The following is a 19338-nucleotide window of genomic DNA, read 5'->3' on the forward strand; positions in this document are numbered from 1 at the left end:
ACCGTTAGTAAATATTTAGAAAAAATCCCTTCCTTAGTATTGGGCTTACAATAAATTTCCTTTTGCGCCGTCAAATCAAAAAGTGTCACACAACCAGCCGAGGTTGAGTGCAGCAAACCATCTGCTGTGGGATGAAAACCCACTGTCTCCACACGTCTTTGCTTGTGGGAAAACACACATTCAGGATCTGATAGTGAAGTTTCCAGACCCTTCTCCGGTATGTGCCATATTTTCACCATACAATCCTGTGATGCCGTTGCCAATAGACCATCATGAAAAGGGGAAAATCCCAAATCAGTTACGGTATCTGAATGGGCATGCAGTAGTGGCATAGTTTTACTTTTACGCCCACAATCGTCCAATGGCAGCACCGCCACACTTGATCCCGTATGTTCCCAGTTGAATGCCATAAAGGCTGCCGAGGCAGCAATGTTATTGCCATAGGTTTGATAGGAACCTACACATATGTCACGTATACATGCTTCCGGTTTGGGTACAATAGGTGCTGCATTCTTATATTTTGATGCTTTAAAACGCCAGGCCATTGTGTCGTCGTCAACAGCAGCAACAGCAGTGGAGTAGTTACAAAAAAGTTATTCTCTCTCTCGCCGGAGTACACAAATGGTATTTAATCAAACTGAATTGAGTTCGTCGTCACTACTTCTCCTTCTTCTTCTTCGATATGTTGGGCAAGTGTCCGATAAAAATATTATTAAATGCTGCAAATGTAGAAATAATAACGGAAAGTTTTAATTGTGATTGTACATACAAACATGGATATGGTCATAAGTTCATATTTAAAAGAAGGTTTTATAAGTTTTTATAAGTTACATTAGGAAATGTGTTAAAATACATTTCTAAATATGACTTCAATTGGTAAATGACATTGACATAATGAACTATTTCCCTATATAGAGCGAAACATTAGTAAGTGACCATTACCTTACCGTGTATGAATGTGATATATTTTCTTAATAATCTAAGACTATTCATGGCATTGTGCTTGGATCCCTGGGGCGAATCTTACACGCCGATTTCCCTCATGTCGCCAGTAGCATTACTCCTGCCCTGAACTCCCGAACTAACGAATACCTTATATACCGCCAACCATGGGCGCGATCGAACTCTTGACCTATGCAAGGCCTTCGATGCGGTGAACAATGCCAAACTGCATACGTTGGTATGCAGAAATAAGAAGAGGGAAATAGGGAGTTCCCTAAGGCGGGGTGATATCTACGGAACTTTTTACCCTACATATATCTTTCTGCAATTCCACACACTCCAAACGGCTTATGTATGACCTTGGCGTCGGGTCATATCATCGATGACATATGTGATAGGTTAAATATCTACATAGCCGACCAAAACTACCCATAAGCCATACATTCGTGACAAGATCAGAAAAGGAAAAATGTCCTCAAGCCGCCGACCGGCATTACTTGGGGAGTAGACAAAGAAACCTTGTTGACATAGGAACAAATTTCCTTTTCCTTTAAAAAAAATGCAAACATTTTCTTTAAATCGTTTGTTTTTTTAAGTAGACAGGCTTCTACCGTGGATTTAAAACTTTTTCCTAGGGACATGAGCAAATTTCAGCTAAACAATTTTTTTTTTTTAAATCGTAAATTTGTTCCAAGTAGATAAGGAAATTTTCGTAACGTTGGAGGCCTATACCTCGGGATGTATTCATTTCCGCAACAAAAGAAATACCTCCTTAGAATCGGCATGAGAAACGCTATCTGTAGTAATATTTTCATAATTTTCTGCGGAGGGTCGGTAAAGGAAATATAAACCATCATTAGACAGCGGAATTTTATGCAACCCCTATTTGTGGTCCGATTCATGTCAAATTTTGGGACTGGGCATATATTTGGCTTCTGATTACATTGCAATCGAAACATATGACATATGCAAAATTATGCATTTTTGTGTGTACAATTTTTCTGTTTACAATTCTGTTCAGACAAGTCAATAAAATAGAGAAATGTATAACCACAGCCACAACCTTCAAAATACCGAAAATCGGGAGCTACCGTTCTATGGGGGCTATTTGAAGGCCCGAACCTAAACCGGCCACATTTTGGAAAGTTTTTTACCCCTAAGGAAGACTTAGTACCAAATTTCAGCCATTTCGGAGGGATATGGGGGGCACAACGTTCAAAATACCAGAAATCCGGAGGTACCGTTCTATAAGGGCTATATGAATACGTGGACCTATACCGACAAATTTCAGGTGGACAATTTCAGCGAAGACAAAATGCCACATGTCAGTCATTTCGGTGGGATATTGATGCCACAACCTTCAAAATACCGAAAATCGGGAGTTACCATTCTATAGGGGTTATATGAAGACGTGGACCTATACGATAAATGTCAGGTGGAAAGTTGTATACCCCCAACGAAGACTTAATACCAAATTTCAGCCATTTCGGAGGGATATTAAGGGCACAACCTTCAAAATAACAGAAATCCGGAGGTACCGTTCTATGGGGGCCATATGAAGACGTGGACCTATACCTACAAATTTCAGGTGCAAAGTTTTATACCAACAACGAAGACAAAATGCCAAATTTCAGTCATTTCGGTGGGATATTGAGGTCTCAACCTTAAAAATACCGAAAATCGGGAGGTCCCATTCTATGGAGGCTATATGAAGATGTGGACTATGCCGACAAATTTCAGGTGGAGTGTTTTGTACCCCCAACGAAGACTAAATACCAATTTTCAGTAATTTCGGTGGGATGCTGAGGCTATAACTTTCAAAATACCGAAAATCGGGAGGTACCATTCTATGGTGGCTATATGAAGATGTGGACCCATGCGGGCAAATTTCAGGTGTAAAGTTTCATACCCTTAACGAAGACTTAATACCACATTTCAGCCATTTCGGTGGGATATTTGGACCACAAATCCTTGAATATTTTTTTGCATAACCATATGCATATGCAAAATGCATATGCTCATTTTATGCAGATATGTAAAAATATGTCAAAATATGCATGATATGCAGAATATGCAAAAATTTCTGGGCCTAATTCGTTTTATTTTGTAATAAAACTAGTTTCTGTCTAATCAGATTTTCTCTACGACCACCCTAACCATATATGCATTTGCATAGGATTCCGCTGTCTAGCCATCATATATGCTTGGATGGTATGCAATTCCGCAGGCAGTAAATAGTGGTTTTAGCCCAGTTAAATTCCGAACGATGCAGTTGCCTCAATTCGCATTGAGTCCGAATTTATTGCATTATACCCAACATTCCCCGCAGTTGGATTGGGACCGCACTGCACACTGGATTTGTTTGGGCACTGACCACGGACATGTCTCTAGGTTTCTGAATTTTTGAATCTGGACGCAGAGGAACCGGATAACTGAACAAGTATACGAACAAACATATTTGCTTGCAACAACCCGAACAGTTTAAAGTCTAGGTCTACGGACCTACACTGCCGAATACCATTAAACCTTAATGACGAGCAAACATATTTGGATTTTGAGTTCTGCAAAAAATGGTCGTGTGTTTGGAAAAGAAATTTTGCTAACATCGTGCCACCATTACTGTGAAACTAAACCTTTCTACGGAAGTGGAGTAATTCGCTGTTGTGCTCAACCACCGACTAACATGGAAAATGATCATTGAGGAATGCATGGAGGGGGGCCTTAATTGCGCTGTATTCCTGTAAGAACTCAATAGACAAATGCTGAGGCCTCAGATCAAATGTAGAGCACTGACTGCATAGGACCACTGGGTCTGTCCTATTTTTTGGTGGAATGCCCTAATAATTCGAACTTGTCAGGTTCTTATTACACGATCAGTAAAAAAACAGTACTCAGGAGGCATTAAATGGTTCAGGTTACAGAGGTGGGGTTGTCCACGGCTTGGGCATGCAAACGGATAGGTAGTCAGGCTAGTCAAACGGACGGAGGGGGTGAAACCGCGGTTTGTAATCGCGATTACATTTCGCTAACTTTTCACTTTGATACATCTGACGAAAACAACTCGAATAGGAATGAGTGGGTGCAGGACAGAGCAATTCCGGATACTCTAGCCTTTTTCACCATGGGTCGAATATAGAAGCAGAAATGGGAAGGGGTTTGTACTGATAACTGCTTCAAGAGCTCATGCAAACATAGCGTAAACTTTAGCGTTTTTCAGGCAGAAGTTTTTTCTGTGTTGAAAGATTTAGATTTAAAAGTTTAAAAATGTAGATGTTTCTTAAAACCGGTGGTAGATTTCTTAAATTTTTTTGGGCACTCCAATGTTGAGGAAAATTAGATAATTTATAAACTGGCAAGACGGGGTTCTAAGTTTTCCAATCTACAGGTGGAGGACTGTATAAAGACACCGATCGCTCTGCTTCTTCCTCGACAAAATCAACAAGACCCAATTATAAGGATTTTACATGAGGACCCTCTACATTCTAACCGTAGTTGGCGAAGATTACAGATTGACCATGATATTTTTCAAATATAAATGCTGCTTTGGTTTGATCATATCAAAACTTCAAGAACAGATGTTCTGTGATATGACCTTACAAATTAAATTCACTCCACGATTTGGACGTGGATTTAATTAGTGAGATCATAGGTATCACAAATGGAAAGCAAAGTAGACAAATTTTAATTTTATGCAACAGGAGTGTCGATACAAATATAATGCAGTTTATTCGGAGGAAATCCATTGTGATGTGCTTGATTTTTATCTGGCAGTTCCCGACAAAACATGTGAAAATGTTTGAATAACCTTTCCTAATGGTGACAAAAATATCTAATCGTTTAGCGGTGGGAATGACGTGAGTTATTGCCTTCATGTGTTGAGGATGATGTCTCGTTTCGTTTATTAGTTTGCAGACCCGCTGTCTTGGTAGTTTTTTAATTGGCCGCATATCATAACGATTTCTTGCATTAATTTTGGCAATACTCTGGCGCTGTATTACCATCCTGTTTTTCGTTTTCGAAATTTGCAAATGTTAGTAGGTAGCTATGGACTACATATTCGCAAAACTTGTATGAATGTATAATTAAATTGTTTGCATAAATTAGTATTTTCAAAATTTCTTTTCTTTTTCTCAATTTCACTTTGTGAATATGGCGTGCGTCTGTCTTCATTAGATATTCTGCAGGGGTTGTCTTTCTTATCAATTACTTTCGATAAGCAAATGTTTTTTGTTTTTGTGATAATTTTTAAATTTTATCATTGAAGAAATTGTTGCTGTTGTTGTCTGTCTGTCAAGGAAGTCAGGCGGCATTTGACATGGCTGTTATAACATTGGTGCCATCTCTATATACGGACTGACATTTTGAAGGAGTGTTGTTGTTGTTATTATGATTTTTTCCTATAGAAAAGTTCCTTTGGAAAAGTTAATCGAAGGTGATTTTTCCTATAGAAGAAAGTTTATCCAATATAAAAGGATTTAATAAAACCAATGGGTTTCAATTTCATTGTGTACACGTCAAATAAGTCCTCATAAAGAAGGTAAACTCTGCAAAAAGCTAAAGTATAAAATATATATATTAATTCTTATATAAAAGTTCACCGAAGATAATTTTTCCTACAGAAAAGTACATAACAAATGACTTGCTAGTTCCATGACTTGTATTTCCACATTCATCATCAGTAAGGATATTTCAATTTAAACTTCTAAAACTGATTATAACAAAAAAGTATGTTAATTTCATTGGATGCATAATACATAATTAAAATTTAACCTATTTCGTTGTGTGCACATGTTTTTAAAATACACTCCCTCTAAGCTGGTAGTTTCCTAGACTTTGCCTCACCTATAGTTGTTTAGTATAAGCACATATACCTATATTCCCCAATCCATACCCCACCTATGAATAGAAGGAAAAAAAAAACAAATAATTTACATAAAAATCAAATAGATAAATACAATAAGAAGAAATGACATTTTGCAAAAGGTAGATAGTAGAACCCTTAACTTGCCCCTTGGTGAATTGTACAATATCAAACACACACCACTTGCCCATTTCCACATACATACACACTAGATCAACCCCTAAGTTGATCATCCATCCATTCATCCACATTATAATCTTAACAAACAGAGCAGCAACAACACCACTACTTTTCCTCCACAGACAAAATAGATAGTCAAGCAGCACAGCTCGCAATCACCACACAACACAAACAACCTAAACAAGCTGATATGGGTAGCTTGAAGACAGGTTTTTTCGCTATGTCCATTGCCGATGGCTGAGCTGCTGTATGAGCTGATGTTGTGTTCAATCACATAAATCATATACAATAGAAAGTATGGACAGACAGGCAGTTGGATGGACACATATTGATATCACTAGTAGCAGGCAGTAGCAGTTAATAGTGTCCGTCTTTGCAATACAAAGAGACAACAACACCATTCATACAAGGAATTCAGTAGAAATACATTAATCCACCATATAAGGCATTAAAAATATTGTGCAAATTATGTCCAGCAAAAGAAGCAATAAAAATAAATGATAAAAACACAAGACACACAAAAGACATCAGTCTATTTTTCCCGGCTTCTTTAGTGGAAATCGGTATTTTTGGTTCTTCCTTTCTTGCTCTCTGTTTTTTATATATCAACACCGCCTTATTAACACACAATCTTTGTATATATCACCTCAGTGTTTTTGTTGTACATTTTATCGTCCTTTCGTGAAGCAAGGAAATGGGAGAAAAGGGCAAAATATATAAAATATATGTACGGCACACACACACGCACTCACACAAATACACCAAGTGCATTCAATTTAGCAAAACAAGCAACTTTTGCCGTTGCTGCACTTTTGCAATTTTTCCGATTTAATGCAATTAAATCAAATTTGTTAATCGATTAGATAGACGTTTCGTCATTTGATTATGTGTGTTTTTAGTTGATGTACTATGACTAAGTGCAAAACAAGCTTAGTAATAATTTCTATTTTTACTTTCATAAATTATTATCAATTGCACTTTACTTTCTCGGCAACAATATCTTTTTTCCACTATAGAAACTAACACACCCTTTTTCCATACAATACACAGAGAACGGAACGACACACAAGAACAGGAGAGACGCGCAGACAAAGAATATTTATTTTCTTATTCCTTTAATTTGTTTTGCATTCTATGTATTTTATTTAGAATAAACCGCAAGTATTTTTATTTGTGAATCACTTAGTTAATATTTCATAAATGGTATTTTTTAAATGTTATGAATAACAGAATTTAAATTTAAAATTACTTCTTTCTCTAATTTCACCTCTTGTTACACATCCGACGACTTGAATCTATTTTTTTGGTCTGAGAAATTGACCGTCACACACAATTATTATCCGCAATAGGGCCGTCCAACACAACCAACAACAACGGCGGTAACAATGAATGATGAACGGCGGTGAAAATGAAAATAATAAATATCGATAATATCTAATGTTGGGAATATCGATAGTTTGCCGATTTCATTTACTCTCCCACCGATTCCATTTACTCTCCCACCGATCAGGGCTGCCAGATTATTTTTATGGAAAATCAAAATGACTATTTTTATTTTAGAAATCGTCAAATCTATTTTATAAAATCGTCAAAAATTAAAATACGCACTTTTAGATATATTTTAATATATTTCTTATTAAAATAAACATAAAATGGATATTCAAGTTATTAAACATGTTTTTACTTCAATCAGTAAATTGAATCTATTTATTTTATAAATGAGAATAGATTTGTCCTCGTACTTACTAAATGTTGCTGAAACACATTTTCAGCAACTTTTTCTTTATAAAACTGTCAGTTTTAGAAACATTTGTAATAATTATTACAAATTATCGAGTACACGGACGGGCATAATGTGAATAAACATTTCGTCATTTATTTATTTTTTAAATAAATATTTGAGTTTATCATTTTTAAGAGATCGGGCTTAATAAATAACATAACAATATGTTTTGTTAAGTTTTAAATCTTTGGTATAAAGTAAACCCTCCATTGAATCATTATGAAGAGAATTTTGACATTTTATTTTATTAAGATTTACTTGGCTGAGAACACATTCGGCATTTGCTGACGAAGGAGGTAATACCTATCATTACCTCCCAGCAAAAATACCCCCCACAAAACCCCTTACTAACCCTTTATTTTAACAAGGGCATGTCGCGTCAAATAAGTAGTTACTATTTGACGATTGAAATAAGAAGTTAAAAAAGTAGTCGCTTAAAGTCGTGACTATTATTTTAGTGGTCAAAAATAACCAATAATTCCGTGCGACATGCCCTTCTTAAAATAAAGGGTTAGCAAGGGGTATTTTTGGTGGGTTTCTTTACAAATTTTGTTCTTATAAGAAATGCATATCACCACGTTTCAAACTGAATATTGCATTCCAAAAGCGAAATAAATCCGTTTCATTATTTTGAAACATTTCCGTAATTTTCCTTCATAAATTTTTCAAAAAAATTCAAAAATAATAGATTTTTGCAGGCTCTGAAGCCTAGCAATTGTATATTTTGCTTGTTTCACTTGAATCCTGTTTTGTTTTTATACCCTCAGCATTTATGCTAACGAGGGTATATACACTTTCATACGGGCAAAATGTGCCTCATCGAAATAATGGTTTTAGACCCCAAGTATGTTTGGACGAAATGTGTTTCATACAATTTGGAGTCGATTGAGCAATGTCCGTCCGTCTGTCTGTCTGACTGGAGCGCACGATAACTCTCGAACGGATGAACCGATTCGGTTAAAATTTTGGCTTTCGTAATATTTTGCTCAAAATTAGTTTAAGTTCGAAGATGGGCTATATCGGTCCACTCCTTCCGGTACCTCCCCCACAAAAGTTCGAAATTGTTCGGAAAGGGAGTAACCGCTTTGGTCCACACTTTGCCCATCGTAAAATGTGTACCAGACTTTGATGTTTCAATATATACTCAATCGGCCCACTCCTTCGGGTACCTCCCACACAAAATTTCGGATAAGTTCAGATTAGGGCCTGCTCTCGAATCGCTTTGTTTTTGTTGCAACAACTTGTATTCATTGCCCCCCATACGACAGTACAAGTTTCATTAGGGGCAAGTCCATACTTCCTGAGAAAATAGCCTGAAAGATGCAAAAAGCCCCTGTAACACCGTGTGTAGTGGATGGAGCGCAAGATAACTCTCGAACGGATCTGCCGATTCGTTCCAAAATTTGGTCTTCGTAATATTTTGTCCAAACATAGTTTAAATTCGAAGATAAGCCATATCGGTCCACTCCTTCAGGTACCTCCCCCACAAAAAAAAATGTTCGGAAAAATTGTGCGCACGATAAATCCTGAAGGGAGTGACCGATGTAATCCATAGTTTGCACATCCTACTATATCTACCAGATATAGATCAGGTTCCAATATGTACTATATTTGTCTACTCCTTCTGGTACCTCTCACACACAATTTCGGATAAGTTCACTTTAAGACCTGCTCTCGAATCACTTTGAATTTTGTTGAAGCCATTTGCATTCGCTACCTCCATACTACGGTAAAAGTTTTTCAGGGGCAAGTCCACATTTCTTAGGAAAACAGCCCGAATGGTGTAAAAAATCCCTATGTCACCACATGTGGCGGTCGGAGAGCACGATAACTCTCGAACTGTTTAACCGATTTGGTCCAACATTTAGTCTTCGTCATATTATATTCAAACTTACATAGTTTCATGGGGCAATACCGGTCCACAACTTCCGGTACCTCTCCCCAGTATTTAAAAAATGTCACTAAAATGCTAGTACGATATCACTTGAATGGGGCAACCAATTTGGTCCAAACTTTGGATCTCCTAATATTTTGTCAAAATTTAGTTTAACTTCTAAAATGGCCCATATCGGTCCTCCCTAAGGGTACCTCCACCACAAAGCTTCAACATTTGTGTCTTAGGACAGTTAATTCCAAATCCACATTTTTGTTGGCAAGTTCAAATGTCCAAAAAGGGCCACAAAATTCTGAAGAGACCTTAAATACATTTGATCTGTTTGTAGGTGAGAGTTTCACTTCACATTGGCTGAGGGTATATATCGGTGGTGCCCAAAATATTTTGTGCAATTGTCTCTCTGAGCGAGTCTTTCCTTTGTTAAACCACGACAGATGAGAATAAAGAGAACATATGTTTTTGTTGAAGTCACGTTAACGTATATGGGTGATCTTGGCTGGTATATATCTGTCGGCAAAGCCGACTGACACTTTTTTACTTGTTTGTTAACAATTCCGTTGTGTATACACTTAATTAGCAAAATAACCAAAAATCGTCATTTTTTGGGCAAAAATCGTCAAATCGTTATTCATCAATTTTTGACCAAAAAATCGTCAAAATGAGGATAAATCGTCAAATCTGGCACCCATGCCACCGATTCCATTTTTTTACTCTCACTCTCCCACCGATTCCGTGCTATTTTTTTGGACTGAGAAATTGACCGTAGTTTAGGGATACTTAAGTTGATTTCTGTCGATTAGTCGACATTGCATCGAACAGTAATGACAGTTTAGCAAAAATTTGTTTGCTTGGCGTTTGCGTAACTTGGCGCGGAGTTGAGTAAGCTCCCAAAAACTTAAAAAAAGGTTTTGTAATTATTTTACGCTATGACTATTGGGGAATATACCTCTTTTTATAAATACATATTTTTCTTTTTATTATTAACCAATCAGGAAAGAGTTTAATGTGTTACTGTGTCACATAATATGCACTTTTAATGTGGTGTTGCCAACCTTTTTGTCGCTTATTCATGGGAAGTGATGGCAACTTGGTGATTTGCCGGCAATGAATTTTATTTTAGTTTAATAAATATGTTGCTAAAATAATAATAATAACGCATATGGAAATAATGCGAATCAATTACTAAAAAATGTACAGCAGGTAATAGTGGCACCTTTCAGTTGTTAAATCTATGCAATACAAAAAATGTCATTTCGCGTCTGCTAATCATTCTAAGATGATAGCACTACTTGTTATCAATTCAACAAGAATTTTGTTACTCCATTCCAATTCATTCCGGTTAGAAATTGTGGCGGAGATTTAATTTTTCTGTAACAGTTGCGAATAAATTTTTGTTAAGTGGGCAAATAATAAAATATCTTTTACTGATAGTTCCGTTCCGTGGCTATTGTGATTTTCTGAAAGTAAAAATTAATTTTATGTATAATTAAAGACGAAATTATAATAATGTTGTTTGTGGTAATTGCGAAACCAAACAATTTCCCCGGAAGACTCTTCCAGAAATACTCAGGCGCATATGATGAGTACTACAGCTGGATTCAGATCGTTCATCACAGGTATGTACAGTGGCACAGATAAGTATACGTACACCTTACAAAAATGATGTTTAGGCTAAATCGTTGGGGTTTTTATAGCAACAAATGCACTGTAGGGTTCCTTGGCGACAAAATAACCATAATTACACAAAATTTATTTTAATATAATGCGTATATTTATTACAATTAAAGAAATTCAATTTTCACAACACAGAAAAGTATACGTATGCCATGCCTTAAGCGGGCCCTACACTTGTCCAGGCTTAACTCTAGTTTAGTAAAAACTCCCCGATTTTTTTGAAATTTTTACCAGAGGTAGATATTGTTGCGCTGATCACGGAAATATATAATTTTCTTGGGGGACGGACCCGGTTATTGGACCCGAAAGTCCGGGTACAAAACCCGGGTTGGACCCGGCTCTACTGAACCGATAAATTATAATTTTTTTTCTATAAATAGCCACTTGAGTTTTCGATATTCTAAGAGCCATATCTCTGGATCCAAAGAAGGTATTACAACATATAGCACCATTTTGGAAAGGTTATATAATCTGACATACATTAAGGGGGCTCCCATAATGGACCCATTTTCGACTTTTTGAGGGTTTTATGGAAAAATCCGGGTCCAAAAATCAGTTTTTGGGTTATATCACCTGACCATCTGGAAATAACCCCATCATATGACCACTTGTTGGATAGGTATTTCCATAAGCTTTCCACCGTGGTGCAATGGTATGCACGCCCGCCTTGCACGCAGAAGGTCGGTGGTTCGATTCCCCGGCCAGGCCACACCAAACATTTTTCAACGGTGGCAAAATACCCCTCAGTAATGTTGGCGACATTTCCTGAGTATTTCAGCCTTGAAAAACTTCTCTATAAGTGGTGTCTTAGGGCACGCCGTTCGGACTCGGCAATAAATGGACCCATTTTCGACTTTTTGAGGGTTTTATGGAAAAATCCGGGTCCAAAAATCAGTTTTTGGGTTATATCACCTGACCATCTGGAAATAACCCCATCATATGACCACTTGTTGGATAGGTATTTCCATAAGCTTTCCACCGTGGTGCAATGGTATGCACGCCCGCCTTGCACGCAGAAGGTCGGTGGTTCGATTCCCCGGCCAGGCCACACCAAACATTTTTCAACGGTGGCAAAATACCCCTCAGTAATGTTGGCGACATTTCCTGAGTATTTCAGCCTTGAAAAACTTCTCTATAAGTGGTGTCTTAGGGCACGCCGTTCGTTGCCGAGTCCGAAACAGTAGGTCCCATATCATTGAGCTAAATATGAATCGGGGTGCACTCATTGATATGAGAGAAGTCTCCCTTGTCCCGTATGGGATGTTGTGGAACAATGTTTTTTTTTTTGTTTTCCAATGATACCCATTTTGTAGCAATCGGTTCAGAAGAGCCGGGTCCAACCCGGGTTTTGTACCCGGACTTTCGGGTCCAATAACCGGGTAACCGGGTCCGTCCCCCAAGAAAATTATATATTTCCGTGATCAGCGCAACAATATCTACCTCTGGTAAAAATTTCAAAAAAATCGGAGAGTTTTTACTAAACTAGAGTTGTTCCCTTGTCCATCCAATGAACTCCTTCTGTACGTGTGTGCTTGATAAGTGTGTAGCAAAGCATTCAATCAGCCTTCAATTTGGAACCGAAATCTTCAAATTCTCCTCTAAAAAAAGGAATGAACTTAATTATACCCTCAGCATTTATTCTAACGAGGGTATATACACTTTCATACGGGCAAAATGTGCCTCATGGAAATAATGGTTTTAGACCCTAAAGGCCCCGGCACATACGGTACGTTGTGCGTTGCGTCACGCGTTAAAAACAACGCGTTAAAACAAAAAATGTAAGTGATGCCAAGTTTGTTCTTGAAGTTTTCATGTGGTTGTTGTAACGCGACGCACAACGTACCGTATGTGCCGGGGCCATAAGTATGTTTGGACGAAATGTGTTTCAGGCAATTTGGAGTCGATTGAGCAATGTCCGTCTGTCTGTCGGATAAACCGATTCGGATCAAATTTTGGCTTTCGTAATATTTTACCCAAACTTAGTTTAAGTTCGAAAATGGGCTATATCGGTCCACTCCTTCCGGTACCTCCCCCACAAACGTTCGAAAATGTTCGGAAAATTTGTGCGCACGATAACTCTTGAAGGGAGTAACCGAATTAGTCCATGCTTTGCCCATCGTGAAATGTGTACCAGGCTTAGATAAGGTTTCAATTTGGATTCAATCGGTCTACTCCTTCGGGTACCTCTCACACAAAATTTCGGAAAAGTTCAGTTTAGGGCCATCTATCTATACTTTACACGTCCTAATATATCAACCAGATATAGATCAGGTTCAAATTAGGACTATATTTGTCCACTCCATCCGATACCTCCCACACAAAATTTCGGATAAGTTCACTTTAAGACCTGATATCGAGTCACTTTGATTTTTGTTGAAGCAACTTGGATTCGCTGCCTCAATTACGATGATAAAAGTTTTTTAGGGGCAAGTCCATACTTCTTGAGCAAACAGCCCGAAGAGTGTAAAAACCCCCTATGTCACCATATGTTGTGGCTGGAGATCCACTTCCATAACGGTCAATGTCGATTCATTCCTTTTAGTATCTCCTCCGCAAAACTTTTGATCTTTAATCCTAATCAAAATTTTAGATGTTTATCACCTATTTTGCATGACTCTATGCAAGAAGCGTTTTAAGATGTTTTTGGGTATTTTGAGTAATAAAAGCTAACTGCACTCTGTCGCTTTTTAAAATGATTTATTTGAAATATTCAAACTACTGTTTTTTTTAAACAAAAATGTTCTACAAAAACATGAGTTTGGTAGTAATTTGAATGAAACTTGAGAAAGAGGCCATAAATATTAATTAGAAGTTACCACAACTCTTTTAAATACGTTTTCCAAATGGCCCTGAGGTCTCAAATCAGTGAAAATCCTCGCTTAATAGATGTTAACTACTCCCATATCCTCAAAATGCATGCTTGCGAATCAATTTTTAAATGAATCGAAAAATCAATTCAAAATACATTCCATGGAATGTATATTTATTGACTACAAAGAACTAATGATGAGTACTACAGCTGGATTCAGATCGTTCATCACAGGTATGTACAGTGGCACAGATAAGTATACGTACACCTTACAAAAATGATGTTTAGGCTAAATCGTTGGGGTTTTTATAGCAACAAATGCACTGTAGGGTTCCTTGGCGACAAAATAACCATAATTACACAAAATTTATTTTAATATAATGCGTATATTTATTACAATTAAAGAAATTCAATTTTCACAACACAGAAAAGTATACGTATGCCATGCCTTAAGCGGGCCCTACACTTGTCCAGGCTTAACTCTAGTTTAGTAAAAACTCCCCGATTTTTTTGAAATTTTTACCAGAGGTAGATATTGTTGCGCTGATCACGGAAATATATAATTTTCTTGGGGGACGGACCCGGTTATTGGACCCGAAAGTCCGGGTACAAAACCCGGGTTGGACCCGGCTCTACTGAACCGATAAATTATAATTTTTTTTCTATAAATAGCCACTTGAGTTTTCGATATTCTAAGAGCCATATCTCTGGATCCAAAGAAGGTATTACAACATATAGCACCATTTTGGAAAGGTTATATAATCTGACATACATTAAGGGGGCTCCCATAATGGACCCATTTTCGACTTTTTGAGGGTTTTATGGAAAAATCCGGGTCCAAAAATCAGTTTTTGGGTTATATCACCTGACCATCTGGAAATAACCCCATCATATGACCACTTGTTGGATAGGTATTTCCATAAGCTTTCCACCGTGGTGCAATGGTATGCACGCCCGCCTTGCACGCAGAAGGTCGGTGGTTCGATTCCCCGGCCAGGCCACACCAAACATTTTTCAACGGTGGCAAAATACCCCTCAGTAATGTTGGCGACATTTCCTGAGTATTTCAGCCTTGAAAAACTTCTCTATAAGTGGTGTCTTAGGGCACGCCGTTCGGACTCGGCAATAAATGGACCCATTTTCGACTTTTTGAGGGTTTTATGGAAAAATCCGGGTCCAAAAATCAGTTTTTGGGTTATATCACCTGACCATCTGGAAATAACCCCATCATATGACCACTTGTTGGATAGGTATTTCCATAAGCTTTCCACCGTGGTGCAATGGTATGCACGCCCGCCTTGCACGCAGAAGGTCGGTGGTTCGATTCCCCGGCCAGGCCACACCAAACATTTTTCAACGGTGGCAAAATACCCCTCAGTAATGTTGGCGACATTTCCTGAGTATTTCAGCCTTGAAAAACTTCTCTATAAGTGGTGTCTTAGGGCACGCCGTTCGTTGCCGAGTCCGAAACAGTAGGTCCCATATCATTGAGCTAAATATGAATCGGGGTGCACTCATTGATATGAGAGAAGTCTCCCTTGTCCCGTATGGGATGTTGTGGAACAATGTTTTTTTTTTTTTGTTTTCCAATGATACCCATTTTGTAGCAATCGGTTCAGAAGAGCCGGGTCCAACCCGGGTTTTGTACCCGGACTTTCGGGTCCAATAACCGGGTAACCGGGTCCGTCCCCCAAGAAAATTATATATTTCCGTGATCAGCGCAACAATATCTACCTCTGGTAAAAATTTCAAAAAAATCGGAGAGTTTTTACTAAACTAGAGTTGTTCCCTTGTCCATCCAATGAACTCCTTCTGTACGTGTGTGCTTGATAAGTGTGTAGCAAAGCATTCAATCAGCCTTCAATTTGGAACCGAAATCTTCAAATTCTCCTCTAAAAAAAGGAATGAACTTAATTATACCCTCAGCATTTATTCTAACGAGGGTATATACACTTTCATACGGGCAAAATGTGCCTCATGGAAATAATGGTTTTAGACCCTAAAGGCCCCGGCACATACGGTACGTTGTGCGTTGCGTCACGCGTTAAAAACAACGCGTTAAAACAAAAAATGTAAGTGATGCCAAGTTTGTTCTTGAAGTTTTCATGTGGTTGTTGTAACGCGACGCACAACGTACCGTATGTGCCGGGGCCATAAGTATGTTTGGACGAAATGTGTTTCAGGCAATTTGGAGTCGATTGAGCAATGTCCGTCTGTCTGTCGGATAAACCGATTCGGATCAAATTTTGGCTTTCGTAATATTTTACCCAAACTTAGTTTAAGTTCGAAAATGGGCTATATCGGTCCACTCCTTCCGGTACCTCCCCCACAAACGTTCGAAAATGTTCGGAAAATTTGTGCGCACGATAACTCTTGAAGGGAGTAACCGAATTAGTCCATGCTTTGCCCATCGTGAAATGTGTACCAGGCTTAGATAAGGTTTCAATTTGGATTCAATCGGTCTACTCCTTCGGGTACCTCTCACACAAAATTTCGGAAAAGTTCAGTTTAGGGCCATCTATCTATACTTTACACGTCCTAATATATCAACCAGATATAGATCAGGTTCAAATTAGGACTATATTTGTCCACTCCATCCGATACCTCCCACACAAAATTTCGGATAAGTTCACTTTAAGACCTGATATCGAGTCACTTTGATTTTTGTTGAAGCAACTTGGATTCGCTGCCTCAATTACGATGATAAAAGTTTTTTAGGGGCAAGTCCATACTTCTTGAGCAAACAGCCCGAAGAGTGTAAAAACCCCCTATGTCACCATATGTTGTGGCTGGAGATCCACTTCCATAACGGTCAATGTCGATTCATTCCTTTTAGTATCTCCTCCGCAAAACTTTTGATCTTTAATCCTAATCAAAATTTTAGATGTTTATCACCTATTTTGCATGACTCTATGCAAGAAGCGTTTTAAGATGTTTTTGGGTATTTTGAGTAATAAAAGCTAACTGCACTCTGTCGCTTTTTAAAATGATTTATTTGAAATATTCAAACTACTGTTTTTTTAAACAAAAATGTTCTACAAAAACATGAGTTTGGTAGTAATTTGAATGAAACTTGAGAAAGAGGCCATAAATATTAATTAGAAGTTACCACAACTCTTTTAAATACGTTTTCCAAATGGCCCTGAGGTCTCAAATCAGTGAAAATCCTCGCTTAATAGATGTTAACTACTCCCATATCCTCAAAATGCATGCTTGCGAATCAATTTTTAAATGAATCGAAAAATCAATTCAAAATACATTCCATGGAATGTATATTTATTGACTACAAAGAACTAATGCAAAATGTGTACTTAAGAAGCAAATTAGACAGTATCCTCACTGCACCATGCCCTTGTAAAAATCATGACTTCTTTCACGTAAAAAGATGTAGTCCGAAATCACTTGCACTCATGATTCAACTACTTCTTTGGCTACAAACATTTTGCTGGGTATAGTCGACGAATAGGTGGTATGTGTCGATCTGTCATTCGTGCGTCTTCTCTAATATTTGGCGCAGTTAGAAGATTTGGTCAATTGTCGACTTACCAGATCTAAAACCGCATTGGTATGACCCGATTATTTCATTGACGATGGGTTTTAACCGTTCACAGAGTATGCTCGACAACACTTTATATGCGATGGGAAGGACACGTATACCTCGGTAATTTGCACAAACCGTTTTGTCTCCTTTCTTATGTACGGGACATAGTAGGCTGAGGTTCCAATCGTTGGGTATGCTTTCTTCCTGCCAAATTTCGCAAATTAGCTCACGCATACTCCTTACCAGCATTTCGCCACCGGTCTTGAACAATTCGGCGGGAAGTCCATCAGCGCCTGCTGCCTTATTGTTTTTCAGCCGATTAATGGCTGTCGTAACCTCGCTTTGGCTAGGTGGTAGACATTCAACATTGTCATTTACGATTGGTTCTGGGGTATCTGTATAACGATGGAAAATTTCAGCGCTTAGGAAGAGTGGATGTCAGACAGCATAGGATGGCCCCGTATCGAATGCCTTTCATGACCAGACCCGAATTAATTAATCAGAAGTCGTTATGGCATATTGTGATATGCGGTTACTTTTTTTTAAATTTATTTTAAAAGTAATTTCACTCCATTCCACCGCCCCCTTTTCATGAATAAATTTAAACCACCACTCTTCTTTTTTTGTACATTCAATTAAATTTCATTTTTATTGTTATTTTAATTAGGTTTTGATCTATTTAGTTGATGTTTTCATTTTTTTTTTGTATCTTTTCCTTCATTTTATTTTGACGATATATTAGTAAATTTGTTCTAATATGCCATATATAATAATAATGTATATTTAATATATTTTATTTCTGTTTTTTATTTTTAATTTTTTTTGTAACTTAATACAGGGTAGTATTTTTCGTTTGTTTTTTTCATTTAATATTAGAATATTGTAATTTGTTGAATGTTGTATAGTAGTTTGTGTGTGTGAGTGTTTATTTTTTAACAATAGACATTTCTTTTGTTTTGTTTATCATCACTTTATTTTTAGTAGTTTTTATACTTCACATCAATAGTTTTTTATAGATTCCAACTACATGCTATAGAGGTGGTGTAGGAAGGAATTAGGAATTGAGTTAAGGAAAAAATTGCACACTAATCAAACGGAAAAAACTAGGATGTATACAAAAACAAAATTATTAACAAACATTTCTTTAAAATTTATATAATAGGTATTTCTTTTTAAATTTAATTATGGAACTAAAAACCTACTAAACAATTATTATAGACTTCGGCAGTACAGTACTGCTGAATAATGAAGGCGTTTATGGTGGTGATGGTGAATTTGCTGTTCAATTTGGTTATGTTGTGGTTTTTTTTTTAATACAATTTAAAATTGTGTTTTGGCATGTGTTGTTGATTTTGTTAAGATTAAAAAAAAATGTAGGGAACACTTATACCCTCCACAATGTGGAATCTCAAAATTTTTAATAGCTTTAAAATCGATAAAAAGTAATCCATACCTTATAGATTAGTCTGGCTTCAGAATGGGAACTGTGCGAGACACCTTCCAAATGTTCGGAATTCACAATTAGGAAATCTACAGTTCCAAGACTTTTATCAAGTATATAAAAACGGCTGCACCCAACTTCTTTATCATTACGGCATGACGCAGGGACATTGCATGGTTTGAATTTGAAAATATTTCTCTCAACTTCTTTGGA

General features: G+C 37.4%; 1 protein-coding gene across 14 annotated transcripts in view; it reads right to left on the minus strand.

Moving 5' to 3' along the window:
- Nucleotides 1–7370, minus strand: part of pod1 (coronin) — a 30586-nt gene extending 23216 nt beyond the window's left edge. For 3 of the 14 annotated variants that reach the window (XM_073977977.1, XM_073977973.1, XM_073977970.1), the window contains exons 1-2: nucleotides 7251–7348; nucleotides 50–719 (exon numbers count right to left, since the gene is read on the minus strand). In XM_073977977.1, coding sequence (XP_073834078.1) covers nucleotides 50–545 — 496 coding nt within the window. In that variant the 5' untranslated portion in view covers nucleotides 546–719; nucleotides 7251–7348. Of the gene's footprint in view, nucleotides 1–49; nucleotides 720–6735 lie in introns of all 14 variants that reach the window. The other 11 variants (XM_073977969.1, XM_073977965.1, XM_073977975.1 and 8 more) reach the window with 8 other exon arrangements.
- Between the last annotated feature and the right edge of the window lie 11968 nt (nucleotides 7371–19338).

Source organism: Musca autumnalis, unplaced genomic scaffold (assembly GCF_047663935.1).
Source record: "Musca autumnalis isolate F117 unplaced genomic scaffold, ASM4766393v1 scaffold_3, whole genome shotgun sequence".
NCBI classification, from domain to species: domain Eukaryota; kingdom Metazoa; phylum Arthropoda; class Insecta; order Diptera; family Muscidae; genus Musca; species Musca autumnalis.